The sequence below is a fragment of the Melanerpes formicivorus genome, unplaced genomic scaffold (genome assembly GCF_026170545.1).
Source record: "Melanerpes formicivorus ecotype bairdi unplaced genomic scaffold, bMelFor1.0.p_v2 SCAF_8, whole genome shotgun sequence".
Classification (NCBI taxonomy): domain Eukaryota; kingdom Metazoa; phylum Chordata; class Aves; order Piciformes; family Picidae; genus Melanerpes; species Melanerpes formicivorus.
In genome coordinates, this window is record NW_027142360.1 from 20,444,911 (window position 1) to 20,459,507 (window position 14,597).

Genomic DNA, 14,597 nt, shown 5'->3' on the forward strand with positions numbered 1-14,597 from the left:
TTTCTGTGCTGTAAAAAGATGTGAGCCCATGTCTTGGGAGAGATACAGCTGTGTCCATATGGTGCTTTGCCCATAACCATAGTTCCAAAGTTTCAGCAGGTCTGCCTAGTTCTAGAGCACAATGTCTTGAGTTATGCTATCAGAGCAAGGCTGATCAGAGCTTTTTCAAGGCCCTTTGCACCATGAATGTTCTTTGTGTGTTACTCTGTAGTCATGTCTGTGCATTTGTATGCATGTGTGATCTTCCTCCTTCCACACCCACTTCCCAATTTCATCTGATTGCATCCCAAGTCTCTATCATTAATGCCCTCTGTAGGCTAAGTGTTGCTGCTTGGTTTGGGAAGGGATTTTTGGGGGTTGTATTTTTTCTGGGGGTGTGAATATTTTGATTACTTGCATGAAATCCCTTCCCTTTTATTCTGCACTCAGTGCATCTGGAAGTGACAGCTCCAGGGAGGTAAATGAATGCCACTGCATTTCAGAGGAAGAATTATTTCGTGCAATTACCCTAAAAGTGCATGTGAGAACAGTGAAAGGAACAAGGGAGAGAAAGAGAGAGAGCATGAGAAGGAATAATCACAACACTTCGACAGGTTTACCTCTTTGTGTTTGAAAATCTATCACTCTGACAAGTCCTCCTTGTGAAAGGTGTAGACAGATAACTAGACATTTGCTCTTTGAGGTCCTTTTGAGTGAAGGGGGTGATCAATAGGAGGATCAATCCTTTCACTCAAGTCCCTTCTCTGAGATTTCCTACAGACTAGCTGTACCCTATTTCCCTCTCAGCGCCTCACTCAGGCTCTCTGTTTCACTCCTTGGTTGTTCCTGGACAGAGGGATTTGGGTGGACTTTATGTTACAGGATTGTTGACTTGTGGGTCTTTCTATACAAATTATAATGGGTTTGGCTTGAGAAGGGATGCTGTAACAAAAACCTGTGTTCCCTGATCCCTCCCTGCCTCTTGAGCATGTCGAAAGGCCAAAGAAAAGGGAGCTCTTCTGTAGAGTCATCATTCAGACCTGAGAAAGATTCAAGAGAAGTAGTTCCCATCCTGACTCTGCTGCTGTTTCACCTGCAAAATGTATTACTCTCTTGATCATTCTGTGGTCCTCTCTGCACATCAGGGTCACCCTGGGGCAGCTGCTGACAACAACTCACTGTCTTCATTAAAACATGCAAAATGCTCAGGTGGAAAGTGCTGGCCAGGGTAAATGATTAGGATCATCCAAGAAGCAGGCAAGTTACTGGACACTTGCCATGCTGGATGAGGAGGGGAGCAGTGGGCTGAGTGGGACTGGGCCAAGTCACTTTTTTCAGCTGTGCCTGCTGCTCTTGCAGGAAAGCCAATGGACTAGTCATGGCTGTTTGTGCTTTGAGGTAATTTAGGGAGCATGCTGTTAGGCTAGGAAAGCTAAGGTCTAGCATATGTCCTAAAATTAGGATTTTCCCCTCCTGGTTGGTGTCAGAAAGGGGTTATTCACAGCTATGGGAGAAGTCTTCTCATCTGACTGAAGCAGTTACTGCTTTAAGTACAGAGTTGATTCCATGTGAGGTGAAACAGGTAAGCTGAAGCCACCTTCACAGACTTAATCCTGTACTGTGAGATGAGTGAAACATGGGGAGCACCCTGCTGTGCTGCAGGCATCACTCAACAAAGCTGGCTGTGCAGCCCCCTCCTCCTGGCCTCATGGGAAAGGTGCTCCCCACTTGTGTGCCCTTGCCAGGAGTGCACGCTTCTTGTTGGGCATCTTCACGCAGCTCCTTCAGCTCCTGACAGCTGCAGCAGGTGAATGTTACTGCAGCTCCTGTCCTGCATCCCCGTGGCACATTCTCACCGCTCACTACCTTGCTGTGGACAAACTGTTTTCTGCCACAGGACCTTTGGGATCCAATCCTGCTTCCAGAGATTTCAGCTTTGCTCGCGGAGACTTGGGCTTTGTTCCCATGACTTCCAGAAGCCCTTCAATGAAGAAATGATGGCTCTGTGGCTCAGATCAACAGTTTGTGGTTTGTTTTTTGTTTTTAAAACTTCCTTATATTCTCTTTTTCTCCTCTTCTGCAGGATGGTGGAGTACTCCCTGGATCTGCAAAACATTAACTTGTCTGCAATCCGTACTGTCCGTGTCCTGAGGCCTCTGAAAGCTATCAACCGTGTGCCTAGTAAGTCATGTGTCCCCCTCACACCTGCTCAGCTGGGGCTGTGGGGAGTACAGTAATGCTGTGTGTGGTGCTGTTCTCCAAGTGAGGTTCAGATGCAAACTGAGTGGAGACTACTGCATGATGTGTGCAGGCTTTTGCCCACCATGGGGCCAAGTAGTGTCATTGGATGGGTGATAAAACTACCGTATCCTGGAATATCAGCCCCGGTCATCCTTTGTGCAGGGCCACGCTGCTGGCTCAGGAGCTGAAGCTGAACAACATGCAAATAAAGGAAAAGGGGTTTTCTCACTCATACTGTAGGACATTGTGGATTTGGTAATGTCTGCAGCCTCAAAGGGAGATGTGTGTGAGGTCTGGAGAGGGGAGAACTGAGGGAAGCAGATTGAATTGGTTTGCTCAGGTTTTCACACGCTCTTCCAAGCTCTCTCATCTGAAAAATTGTCATGCCATTACAGCTTAGAGGTGTGTAGCACCAGTTATTTTTTCTCTCCACCTCACCCTGTGCTTTGTACTCCTTCTTTTGTGCCAAATCTCCCTACGGTGAGCTGGCATGTGTGTATGAGCCAGGCTGAGCATCGCTGGGCGCAGAACTGCCGGGGCTGTGCGGGAGCTGGGATGTGTCAGCAGCCAAAACACTGCCCACCAATACCATCCAGGTCTGAAAGGCAGCCCTCAGCTCAGATCTGCATGCAAGCCAGTGAGATCCTGCAGCCCTGGCATGTAATCCACAGCTCTGCATGCTGCTCCCATAGTGGAGGTGGCCTCTCCGTAACCCTCACTTCCTTCCTGCTCAGAAGGTGGGAACAAGGCAACCTCTTCACTGTGCTTTGCAGGTTTTGTTGGAGATGAACTGTTTCTTACCTCTTCTCCCTGCAACCCTGAAGCAAGTAAGCAGGTGGTGTTGTTATTTAACTGCAGGAAGTACTGATGGAGGTGGGTTAGGCTTCACAGTGGTTTTACCCAGGTGGATGGAAGTGAACTGGCAGGCAGGTTGCGTGCCGTTTGGGTCAGGTGGTTGCAAGAGCACTGAACTCAGGCTTCTGTCTCGCTCTGATGTTTCTGGCTATTCTCTGTGCAAAGGCAGCAGCTGCCATGTGCAGCCCTGTGAGGTTTTAGGCATTCCTTTTGCAGGTTTTTCTGTCTTGCAGAATGGCAGGAGGTCTCTGCTCTTCCCCATAATCTCCCTATCAGGCTGTCTGCAGTGGTGAAGACCTTGCCAGAGCTCTCCTAATCCTCTCAAACTCAGATTCTCCTTTTACTTTTCCAGATCTGACAAAGTTTGCACAGCCAACCCCACAGTCTTCCTCCTATGGTTTCCCTTGTACCAAAGTCACTTTCACAATGTCACCTATTTTCTGAACATGCTCCAGAGACAGATTTTAGTATCTCAGATTCCATTCAAAGCCTTTCTAGAATGCATTTTTAGATCTTGTCCCTCTTCCTCGGGTGTATGTTTATCTCTGAGCAATAGCCAGGAATATAGGGTGCCAAAAAGGTGTGATGAAGGAGCTGTGGCACAATCTGATGTGCCCAAAGTGGCAGGAGGGCACCAGGCAGAGGAGCTGGTTTGGGCACTGAGTGTAAACTCAGGTGTAGACCAAGTCTACACCCAAGGGCCACAAGGAAGTCTAAGGGCCACAAGGATGATCAGAGGGCTGGAGCACCTCTCCTATGAGGACAGACTGAAGGAGTTGGGGCTGTTCAGTCTGCAGAAGAGAAGGCTCCGAGGTGACCTAATTGTGGCCTTCCAGTATCTGTAGGGGGCCTACAGGAAGGCTGGGGAGGGACTTCTCAGGATCTCAGGTAGTGATAGGACTAGGGGGAATGGAATGAAGCTGGAGGTGGGGAGATTCAGGCTAGATGTGAGGAAGAAGTTCTTCACCATGAGAGTGGTGAAGCCCTGGAATGGGTTGTCCAGGGAGGTGGTTGGGGCACCGTCCCTGGAGGTGTTTAAGACCAGGCTGGATGAGGCTCTGTCCAGCCTGATCTAGTGTGGGGTGTCCCTGCCCATGGCAGGGGGGTTGGAACTAGATGATCCTTGTGGTCCCTTCCAACCCTGACTGATACTATGATACTGAAGTCCATCATGGGGTGATAAAGATGGGAACCACGGCCCATCTCTGGACATGTAGAACAATACTTAACTGACTTTTGCATATGTCTACTGTGGGGATTGGTGTTAATTGCTGGACAACAGTGTAAAGTCAGGAGTAAAGCTTGACTGATAAAGCCAAGGTCTTGTTTAATTCCTAGCTATCTCCTGGAACAGCTGGAATTGCTCCCTGCCAGCAGGAGCTGCCCCAAGAGGAGCAGTGTGAGCAGCATCAGAACTGGCTCATCAGGGATCTGCTTCATCCGTGCGGAGGCACCAGGGAAGCTTTCAGTCATTTCTGCCTGACCTTTGCAGAACACAGGCCACTGAATTCCCCCTGACTGTCCCAGCCGTGATGCTGTCTGGCTGCTCCATTTATCAGCGTAAAATTCTACCTGTGTGAAATTGATGCAGGTTTAATTTCCACTCTGTGGTTAAATCTTGATGTATCTTTCTTGCTACATAAATTTGTAGTTATATGCAGAGAACGTTTGGGGAGAAAGACAGTCTGTCATTAATTTACAGGGGGGTGAAAAAAAACCCAGAAATCAGATTCCCTGGGTGAGGAAGCAGTGGCTTGAGGGATGAAAACTGGTGAGGAGGCTGTAAACAAAGGCACTGTGATAAATGGGAAGGATCTGTGTTGGAAGAAGGTGCCCAGTGGGGTATAGCAAACATAATTAATGGGACCTTTGGCCACAAATCTTCTTTTAATGTCTTTTTAAAGTTCTTCATTACTGATCTGAAGCAAGAGAAAAGTCTATTAGTGAGATGTAGTGATGGTACTAAGCTGGAGGTGTTGCAGGTGCTAGCAAAACAAGTGGGAAGTAAAACAACAGGAGGCAGAGGGAGAATGAGGTCTTGGTGGGAGTGTGAGATATTTGAGGAGAGGCAGGAAGGTTAATCCCAAAGGCAGATATTTGACCATGTTCAGAAGGCTGTGATGGGACAATGTGGTCCAGCATTCACTGGTGGCCATTTCAAAGGCTTTTATATGGGTAGGAACTGCTTTTTGGGGAGGAGTCTGGCCATGTGGATTGAATAATGACTGTTTATTATCAGGAGGATGGACAAAATGGAACATGAGTGGTTACTGCATGAGTGGCAGAGTGCTAAAGTGGTCTGTCTGGGTTGATTATTTAGTCCCAGAGAACAGCAACGTTGGAATGCTCAGCAAGCATTTGAAGAGTCTGCATAGCAAGGTGAAAAATGTCTGGAGAAATTTGAGAGAAATCTCATACTATGAGAAGGAAGGGAAAAAGAACATAAAAAATCAATGCCAGAAAATGAGGAGGGAGGAAACTCGGAATGACTCTAAGGAAACAGTAGAGACATTGAGAGAATAAAAAGTATCACCTATTAAATAAGTTAAACTTATTTTTGTACTTGGCAGGTAAGCAAGGCTGAAGTTCAAGTGGCCAGATTGGGTATCTCTAAATTCTGTTTACCTGTGCTCATTCTTAGCATGTTACTGAAAGCCCTTCCTCACAGGCAGACTTCTGAGGCTTTGAAACAATATCCCAGAAGGAGCTGGCAAATGCTGTTTGTGTGCCATACTCATTGTGTGCAGTCTAAAGGATGCATAGATTCTCCTACCTGAATCGTGACAGAAGAAGAAAAGCACATCCAGTTCAGCCAAACGGTGGAAAATTCCTGTTAGGGAACAAGTTCACCACCCAGTTTGTTATTAGGCTGTAAAACTTGGCTGCTGTGGCGAATCCTTCCAGACCCAAATCAAGCAGTGAGCAGATGTGGCTCAGTTGGTAGTGCATAAGACCCTTAATGGGAAGGTCGTGAGTCCAAACCTGCAGTGGGCAGTAGTGACCTCCCTTCTCTAGTCATGAGGTCTGTGGTGACAGGTTGGACTCGATCTTTGAGGTCTCTTCCAACCTTAGTGATATTGAATACTGAAAGTAAGAGGTGCTGTGTAAGTAAAGTAAGAAAAATGGCATCATCCAAGTGAGGAGAGCTTGTGGGGAGACATTTCTAGGTATCAAACCTCCTTGTTTCAGAGTTGAAACTGATCCTTAGCTGCTGGTTTTCAGCAGCTGATTGCACTTCCTCGCAAGATGTGCTACTGACTGTTCTGGATTTCACTCCTGGGAGAAGTGTGTGGCCCTGCCCTGCTTGATCACTCCTCCACTCGCTTGTCATCTTTGAAGTATATCAGAGAAAACACAAGGCATCACCCTCATAATATGTATTCCTGCTTCTCTCTTGCATTCCTGACTACAGCCCCAGGAATGCTGCCTTTTGAGGTTTTGTTTGAAAATGCATGAAATAGATAAAAAAATCAAAAAGAAAACAAGAAGAGATTGTTCTGGTCCTGTTACCATGTGATTTGATCCCAGGGTGGTGAGCTGGTGTGACCAGTCCTGCAAGTCACTGAGGAAGTGTAAAAGAGGAAAAAAAGTCCTCTCCAGGTCTTTGTCAGAGGTAGCTGCTTCCTGATTTGGGTACATCCGTGTCCTGGTGTTGGGGTGAAATTCTGCATCCACTTGTTGTCATTATCCTTTCGCAGTTATGTGGCAGGTTGCTAGGTGAAACATTGCTGCCTCTGCTAGCTCTTTCATCCCTCCTTCTCGTGGCAAGGCACAAGGCTTGGGGGGGAGGCTGGTTTTGTTCTATTTCTGCCTGCTTTTGAGGAGGTAGTCTGTAGTCATTTCTGATCATTTGAATTTCTTTCGCTTCTGTTATTTTGGGGGTTTGACATCAGAGCAGAAGATGTTTCTTTGGTTTACCCTTTCTTGTCTCATGCAAAGAAGAATCCTTGCAACGTGTTTGATGTCTTCCAGTTTGCACTTAGAATTTAGTTACTGATTCATCATTTGCAAGCAGATTACTTCAGCTGAGCACACTGTAAGGACTCTGTTTGCAGAGTGTTGCATAGCAACTTTATTAACTCAAAAGTGCACACATGTTCTAATACTTGGTGTGGAAGTGCAGTGATACTTATGTGGAGGTATATGCATTAGATACATTATGTTGCATTCTTATTCCTAGCTGTGCAAGAAATAGAATTTCAGATTTTTTGGGGAGTTCTGCTCTTCCTAAATATGGGTTGGGTTGGGTTTGGTTTGTTGTTTTTTTCCTCAGTCAGGGTAAGAATAGAATAGAATAGAATAGACCAGACCAGACCAGACCAGGTTGGAAGAGAGCTTCAACATCATCGTGTCCAACCTATCATCCAACACCACCTAATCAACTAAACCATGGCACCAAGCACCCCATCAAGACTCCTCCTAAACACCTCCAATGATGGTGACTCCACCACCTCCCCAGTCAACCCATTCCAATGGGCAATCACACTCTCTGTGTAGTATTTCTTCCTAACCTCCAGCCTAAACCTTCCCTGGTGTAGCTTGAGACTCTGTCCTCTTGTTCCGGTGCTGGTTGCCTGGGAGAAGAGACCAACCTCTGCCTGTCTACAGCCTCCCTTCAGGTAGTTGTAGAGAGCAATAAGGTCTGCCCTGAGCCTCCTCTTCTCCAGGCTAAGCAACCCCAACTCCCTCAGCCTCTCCTCACAGGGCTTGTGTTCCAAACCCCTCACCAACTTTGTTGCCCTATTTCAGATTTTTGGGAATTTCTGCTCTTTCTACATATGGTTTTGGTTTGGTTTGTTGGTTTTTTTCCCTCAGTCAGGGTAAGAATAAGAATAAACATTTCCTGTCCCTTTTAATCCCTGTTTATTCTGCCTCATTTTAGGTAGCTTGTTTGGCTTTTTGCTTATTTTTTTATCCCTCTACTTGGTCGTGCCAAAGAGGTTTAAAAGTCAAAAAAGCCTCAGCTATGCTATTCCAGTATAAAATTGCTTTCCTCTCGTCTTGTCCTCCTTTTTGCTGAATGATGTTTCAATAACAATCACACCACTGAAGTGTTTCCATTTCAGTGAAATAGCTGGGTGTTTTTTTTTTTTCTAATGTTCTTATTTTTTCCTTGCTGGTGAAAGTGCTGTGTTTGAAAAATCTTGATTTAGCTCCATTTGTCTTTATTAATTACTGTTACTAAGTTGTTCCATGGGTTCCAAACAGACTGAGGTTTCCTACTTTTCCTCTACAGCTCTCAAAGATAAAAGCCAGGGCTTGTTGGTTTAATCTTTCTTATGTTTCAGACCAGGTGAGTGAAATTTAATGTCACCAGCAGACCCAGGAGTGCAGCTGACATCTCCTAACTCATTGCCCTGCCTTCAGCTCACCAGACCAAAGCACCATTATAAAACAGTCTGAAGCAGCTGAACCCTGGAATGGGAGAAGCGGATGGCTTTTATTTATATGCCTACCTTAAATCTGTATTCAACACCGAGCTACCTGAGTGGGGTGCTGCAACGGTGCCTGAGAGTGGTGTGGCTAGGAACCCCACACTTGGCACAGGGACATTTACTTCTCTAAATGTGTTTTTGAAGAACTAATTTCACTGATGAGCGTGTGTGAAATTAGCTTTTGAGCTGAGATATATCAGCCTGTAAAACACACTCATTTACAGCTAGATCAGACAAAAAGCAAGTTCATTTGACAAGCACGGTCCTGCCCTAGCAGTTGGAAATGCAGAAGGATGATGAGATTCCTCTTCTAAGAGCCCTACTTTACAGGGTCTTTGCTTCAGATGCCTCAGTCATCCTGGAAGAGGACTGACACTTGCTTGTTCTCTTTCCAATGCTAATTTCCTTTCAAAAATAAACTCTTCCATTTGACTCTTTTGGAAGGAAATATTTTCCCTCACAGCTTTATTTGTAAAATGATAACCAAGACTCAGCTGTTGTTGTGTTTTCCAATTACTTAAACTCATCCCATCCACAGTTCTTTGTATAAGCTGTCCTGTAAACATTTGTTATCACATCTCAGTGACACACAAACCACCTGCAAGTGCCTATGCGCACAGCCACAGTCCTCAGTAGGTCAGTACAGGGACAAAAGTAATGTTCTCTCACAGCATTCATACACAAAGGTTAAGATGTCAAAAGCCCTTTTTATTCCCTGCTCAGGCTATGTGTGGCTCAAAGGCATTCAAAGAAGCTGAGAGCTTTCTGTAAGCTCTGTCCCAGGTAGGTGGGCAGTGAAAGGATGGAGAAAAACTGACAGGGGTGGACTTCACCGACAGGGTCATATTCAGTTTATATCCTCCCTTCCCAACCCAATCTCCTAGCCAAGTGCAGTGATGCACTGAAGAGAGCAATGTGATTTATTTCTGACCATTAAAGGATGCCTTTACTTGGAGAGGGGGCAGATGGGAGATGGAATTGTAACTTAGAGCTGTATTTTCCTGTATGTGAAGCACTTTATCAAGTCAGTTGAGCCCTACATCAGACGGGCGTGTTCAGGATACAGAGCAATGTTGTGAGGGGAAGGAGAGCAGCATGAGGATCAACAGAGAATAGAGCAGGGCTTGAAGGAGAAATGCACAGAAGGCCAGTATAAGCTTTGCTAGGCACAGCTTGCAAAGTCATGATGTACTTTTGTGTGTAGGGTAATGCAGCAAAAGTGAAGGTGGAGGGAGAGAAGGGGAAGAAATCGAATCTGAAACAAGGACAAAGACTAGCACAGGAAAGCTTGTTGACTCTCAGCTAAATGCTCTGGGTGGGTTTGCAGATCGGTTCTTCTCTGGGGCTGTAACTGACCCCACATCTTGTAGTGCTGAAGGAATTCTTCAGTCACTGAAGACAGGATACAACTTCATTTACTTACTGTCTGAGCTCAGTGCTGTTCTTTGTGTGCAATCTATTGCCACGTGTTTAAATGAGTAAGCAAAGTAAATTTGGGAGGGAAAACCCCCAAAACAAAAAGGGAATTACATCTCTGTGTTAGTGTAGTTCTCATGGCAGGCAGATGAGGAACAGCGAAGCAGAGGAAATGTAGACCTGGTAATGCCTGCTTTTGTACCATACATTGCTCAGTCCTTTTTGGGTTTTGCAGTCACAGATCATGGGAGAAAGTCATCTTTCCCTCTCTGAAGCTGTCTGCTCCATTTTATTGTTATTATAAGCAAACATTCAGAAGACACAAATTATGTGCTTATAGGTTGTCAAATGGGCTCAAAATGATGAGATTTGAAAAAGGGGGGGAAAACCAAACCCCCAAGCCACAGGTTAGTTTTACTTTTGCGATGGCTTTCAGACATTCAGACCTGTAGTCCTCTTTTCCTCTTTTTCTTTTTCTTCCTCACCATAGTAGTGAGGAATAGAAACTTTTCCTCTTATTTTTTTTCCCCTCTCCTGTGATCCAAGACTGTCAAATCCTAGCAAGATTTCACGCCTGAAGGTTTATGCCACGCATCCCCAGACTCCCGATAAAAATCGCAAGATTTAGCAACAGCACTTTGGAGTTGGTGTATTGAAAGTAAAGCAAGGATGGAAGACAAAAAAACCTCCACAACACCACCACCACAACCCCTCCCAACAACCAAAAACTAGTCCTAAAAAGACCTTCACTGCAATCTTTATTTCTCCTTTCCCCTCCTAGGGGAACGTGTGCAGCCAGGATTTAAGAAATGCTCAGCACTTTGCAGCTCCTGTTGTGACAATTGAGACCCTTGAACGTGTCCAGAGAGGGGCAACGAGGCTGGGGAGAGGCCTCGAGCACAGCCCTACGAGGAGAGGCTAAGGGAGCTGGGATTGTTTAGCCTGGAGAAGAGGAGGCTCAGGGGAGACCTTATTGCTCTTTACAACTACCTGAAGGGTGATTGTAGCTAGGAGGGGGGTGGTCTCTTTTCCCAGGCAACCAGCACCAGAACAAGAGGACACAGTCTCGAGCTGCACCAGGGGAAGTTTAGGCTCGAGGTGAGGAGAAAGTTCTTCACAGGGAGAATTGTTGACCATTGGAACGTGCTGCCCAGGGAGGTGGTGGAGTCACCATCCCTGGAGGTGTTCAAGAGGGGATTGGACATGGCACTTGGTGCCACGGTTTAGTAGTCACGAGATGTTGGGTGACAGGTTGGACTTGATGATCTTTGAGGTCTTTTCCAGCCTTATTGATTCTATGAATTCTGCTGCCTGTTCAAGCACGCTCAGCCTCCAGTGTACACAGCGCTCTTGAAAGCCCAGCCACGTATTTTGCTGCTCTATTTTGCTGCCTAAATGGGAGCTGGGCTGTTTTGCAAAAATCTGTCCCCTGGGACCTATCAAGCAGTAGATACCATGGAAATGTGAGCAGTAATGACAGCGTATTATAGGGTGAAAGCTAATGTCAGATTACACTAATGCAAATTACACTCCGTGCGTGTGTGTGGGCAGGGCAATTTACAAGCGTAACCTGAAATTTCTCAGCCTTCATCTGTTTGGGGCCCGATTCTCCTTTTCACACACACCTCACCTAACGTCATGGCACTGCCTGCAGTTCAAAAGAGACACACGCTTCGGGCTGGTGACAGCAAGGGGAAACCAGCTCCCTGGAATCTCAACCAGAAGTTGCATTAACACTGCTTTACATAATATTTTGCATTATTCTGTCCTACTTACACGGCACTAGAGATGTGCAAAGAACTTAAGGGTGTTTATAGAATGGAGGCAAGTGGCTCGCAGCCATGGCCCTGGTGTTACCTTTTGTCCCCAGTGCTGGGTGACCCCTGCCATTCTGAAAGCAAAGCTGGCGCTGTATGCTCTTGGTAGAGTGTTTGCTGCGAGGGAGCTCAGTCATCGTTGCAGTGATAAATGGGGGGGAAATGAGATGATTGGTGAATGAACAACAGTAGCAGGTGGTAGTAGGTGTTGCTTATTAGATGTTCAGTATTAGGAAAAAGAGCAGAATGACAGCAACCCTCTGGAGAGACACCTCTGTGAGAAATTATCTGGCACCTGGCGTTGCTCTCCACAAAAAGGTTACTGAACAACCCAAAGCTTGCAGGGAGTTAATGGGCCAAGAGAGCAATGAAAGGGACTCCTCACGGAGTCCTATGCTTGTGCTTGTTTCTGTTTGTGTCACACATGATGTGGCTACCAACCAGGCTTACAGTGGCACACACTGAATGAGAGTGCTTGTGGTGGATGAGCTTCCTGTTGTTGATGGATTTCAGCTAGGCTGGCAGCCTCCATGATAGGGCACAGCCTGCTGCAGAGTTGAGATGTCGCCTGTTTGGGTCATGACAAAACTTGTTCTGGGCACCTGGTGGTGGGATCTGTGCTAGGTCCTGGCTCCAGAGCCTTGAGAGAGCTCTTTCTCTTACGTCAGTATGCTACCTACTCTGAAGAGCTCTGCTGTCTCAGCACGGTGAAGCTCTGACCAGCAGTGTTTTCCTGAAGTTTTAGCCTTTCTTTTAGCTACCCTAAGCTTAAGCTGGGAAATACTTTGAAGGTAGGGACTGAGAACACTTAATGCTTGAACTTGATTCAGTATCCTAAGGGAAGACGCTGCACTGAGGCGAGACTTGATGTGGCTGTGCTACTGAGAAAATTAACAGCAGCTCTTTGCACTGGCTGAAGCTTTGTAAGTACTGGAAATGTCAGGCTTTGATATTTTCTGTGGTCAAGCTGAGAAGTGACAAAAATTTGGATAATTGAAGGTTAGGTCATCAACAGGCTGAGCAGGATGAGGTGTCTGAGGCAGTCAGAGAAGCTTGAAAGCTTTGATTGTTGGCAAGGCAAGAGTAGAGCTTTGGTAAGGAACTTAGTGGTGCTCCTGAACTATGGATCAAACTGACAACCTGCAACTACAAAATCCTCAACCCTAAATGTATCCTACAAATGCTCTGGGAACCTGGCAAGAGATCAGTGGAAGGATTTTGCTTGCCTCTTATCAAGGCCAGTGTTTCACATTTGTGTCTGGGGCAGCTTTCCCTTAATAGCAGAATGGGCTTGACAGCACAAGGTAGTGTGAGATGTTAAGTGGACCTGGTTTTCCATAGGGTTCATTAAATTTAGGTCAGGCCAGCCATGGCAACATGCTCACTCTTGCATTGGTGCAAAGCAGGGGTGATAGTATTCAGTCTGAGGCTGGCTTTCCAGCTTGAGGAGAAGACATCTGGAGCAGCACATCAGCTGTTTCAATTGAGCTCCTCTGCCTTATCCCTTTGCGGGAGAAGCCTCAGTTAGGAGGAATGCAGAAGAGGGAAAAAGATCTGAGTGTCAGGGAAGCTGCTGATGAACTTGGCAGTGCCTCTGCTGTTGCACATATACCTGATTGGTTTCTCTTTGCTGTAGTTTGACTTCATGTTTTAGCTGATGTGGAGAATGCAATGTGTGAAATGATAGCTAAACCTTGGATCAGCAAGAGATCAGTGAGGAGGGCCACAAGTTAGAGCACCAGCCTGCAGTGTGCACACCAAGATTATTTTATCTATGGGGTCAACTGCAAAACAACAACAAAAACCAAAGAAAAAACCCCCAACCCAAACCAAAACCCAACCCAAACAAACCCAACCAATCAAAACAAAAAGAAAAGAAAACAAGAACAGTTGCACCTCTCTGTGTGTTTGCTGTGTTAATGCAACTTTTCTGCTGGAATGGTTCCTCAGTTCAGAAAATTCCCACAAAGGAGCATGCACAGGAAAATCCTGCCAACCCCATGCTAGCTGGCTGGCCTGCTATGTGTCCTGGGGCAGGGAAGGAAGGAAAGAAGGCACAGTTGGACAAGCAGCCTGGCTGAGGAACAGAGTAACACTCTGGTCTCTGCACTCTGCAAGGTGTCCTGCCAGCTACGCTCACACGTGCTGATAGGGAAGAGATTTACTTTTGCTCCAGTTAAAATGACAACTGGTGGCTTGGCCCATGATGCAGATAAGGCAGGTGCTGAGAATTATGTTCTCTTCCATCTGGTTTACTCTAAGCCAGGGAGCAAATGCCTCAACCTGCTGCCTCTTTTTGACTGCACTCACATTAGCTTTGTTCCTCACTGCAGAGCTGGGGCAAGCTAGACAGCCTCAAAGATGGGTGAGACACAAAGAAACCAAAAAGAGCAGCAGAGTTTCTTACTCTCTCCTGAGCTAGTCTTCCATTCAGATCACAGGGTGGTTACTGCTAGGGAATGAATCGGCTCAGCTGTTGGTTCTCACTCCAGGAAAGAGGCAGGTGGAAAGAAAGCTAAGTGACAGTGCTGCTGGGCACTGCATGGCTGGCTCTGCCTGCCTGGAGTCTGACTCCTCCTCAGCCCTGCCCCGGCTGCTCACCACTGCTTTCCCCAGGGCTGGCACAGGCCAGGCCAGTCTGCTTGGCTGTGATGGGCAGGCTAATCAGGCTTGATCTCGAGTGTCTGGAGGGAGCTATGGTCACTTTAGCATCTGCTGAGTTTGTCAGGAAGGGCCTCTGTGTGCTGCTAAAGTGAAGCAGAGGATTTGCTTTGCTTGAACCCTGGAGGGAGTTCAGGGACTTTGCTTTGTCTTTTGGTTTTGCTCAGTCTTATGCTTCCCTTTGACAGCTCAC

General features: G+C 46.5%; 1 protein-coding gene across 3 annotated transcripts in view; it reads left to right on the top strand.

Moving 5' to 3' along the window:
* Positions 1-14,597, top strand: part of CACNA1I (calcium voltage-gated channel subunit alpha1 I) — a 96,779-nt gene that overhangs the window by 21,051 nt on the left and 61,131 nt on the right. For all 3 annotated transcript variants that reach the window (XM_068142489.1, XM_068142493.1, XM_068142490.1), the window contains exon 3: positions 2,063-2,160. In XM_068142489.1, the coding sequence (XP_067998590.1) occupies positions 2,063-2,160 (98 nt within the window). The remainder of the gene's footprint in view (positions 1-2,062; positions 2,161-14,597) is intronic.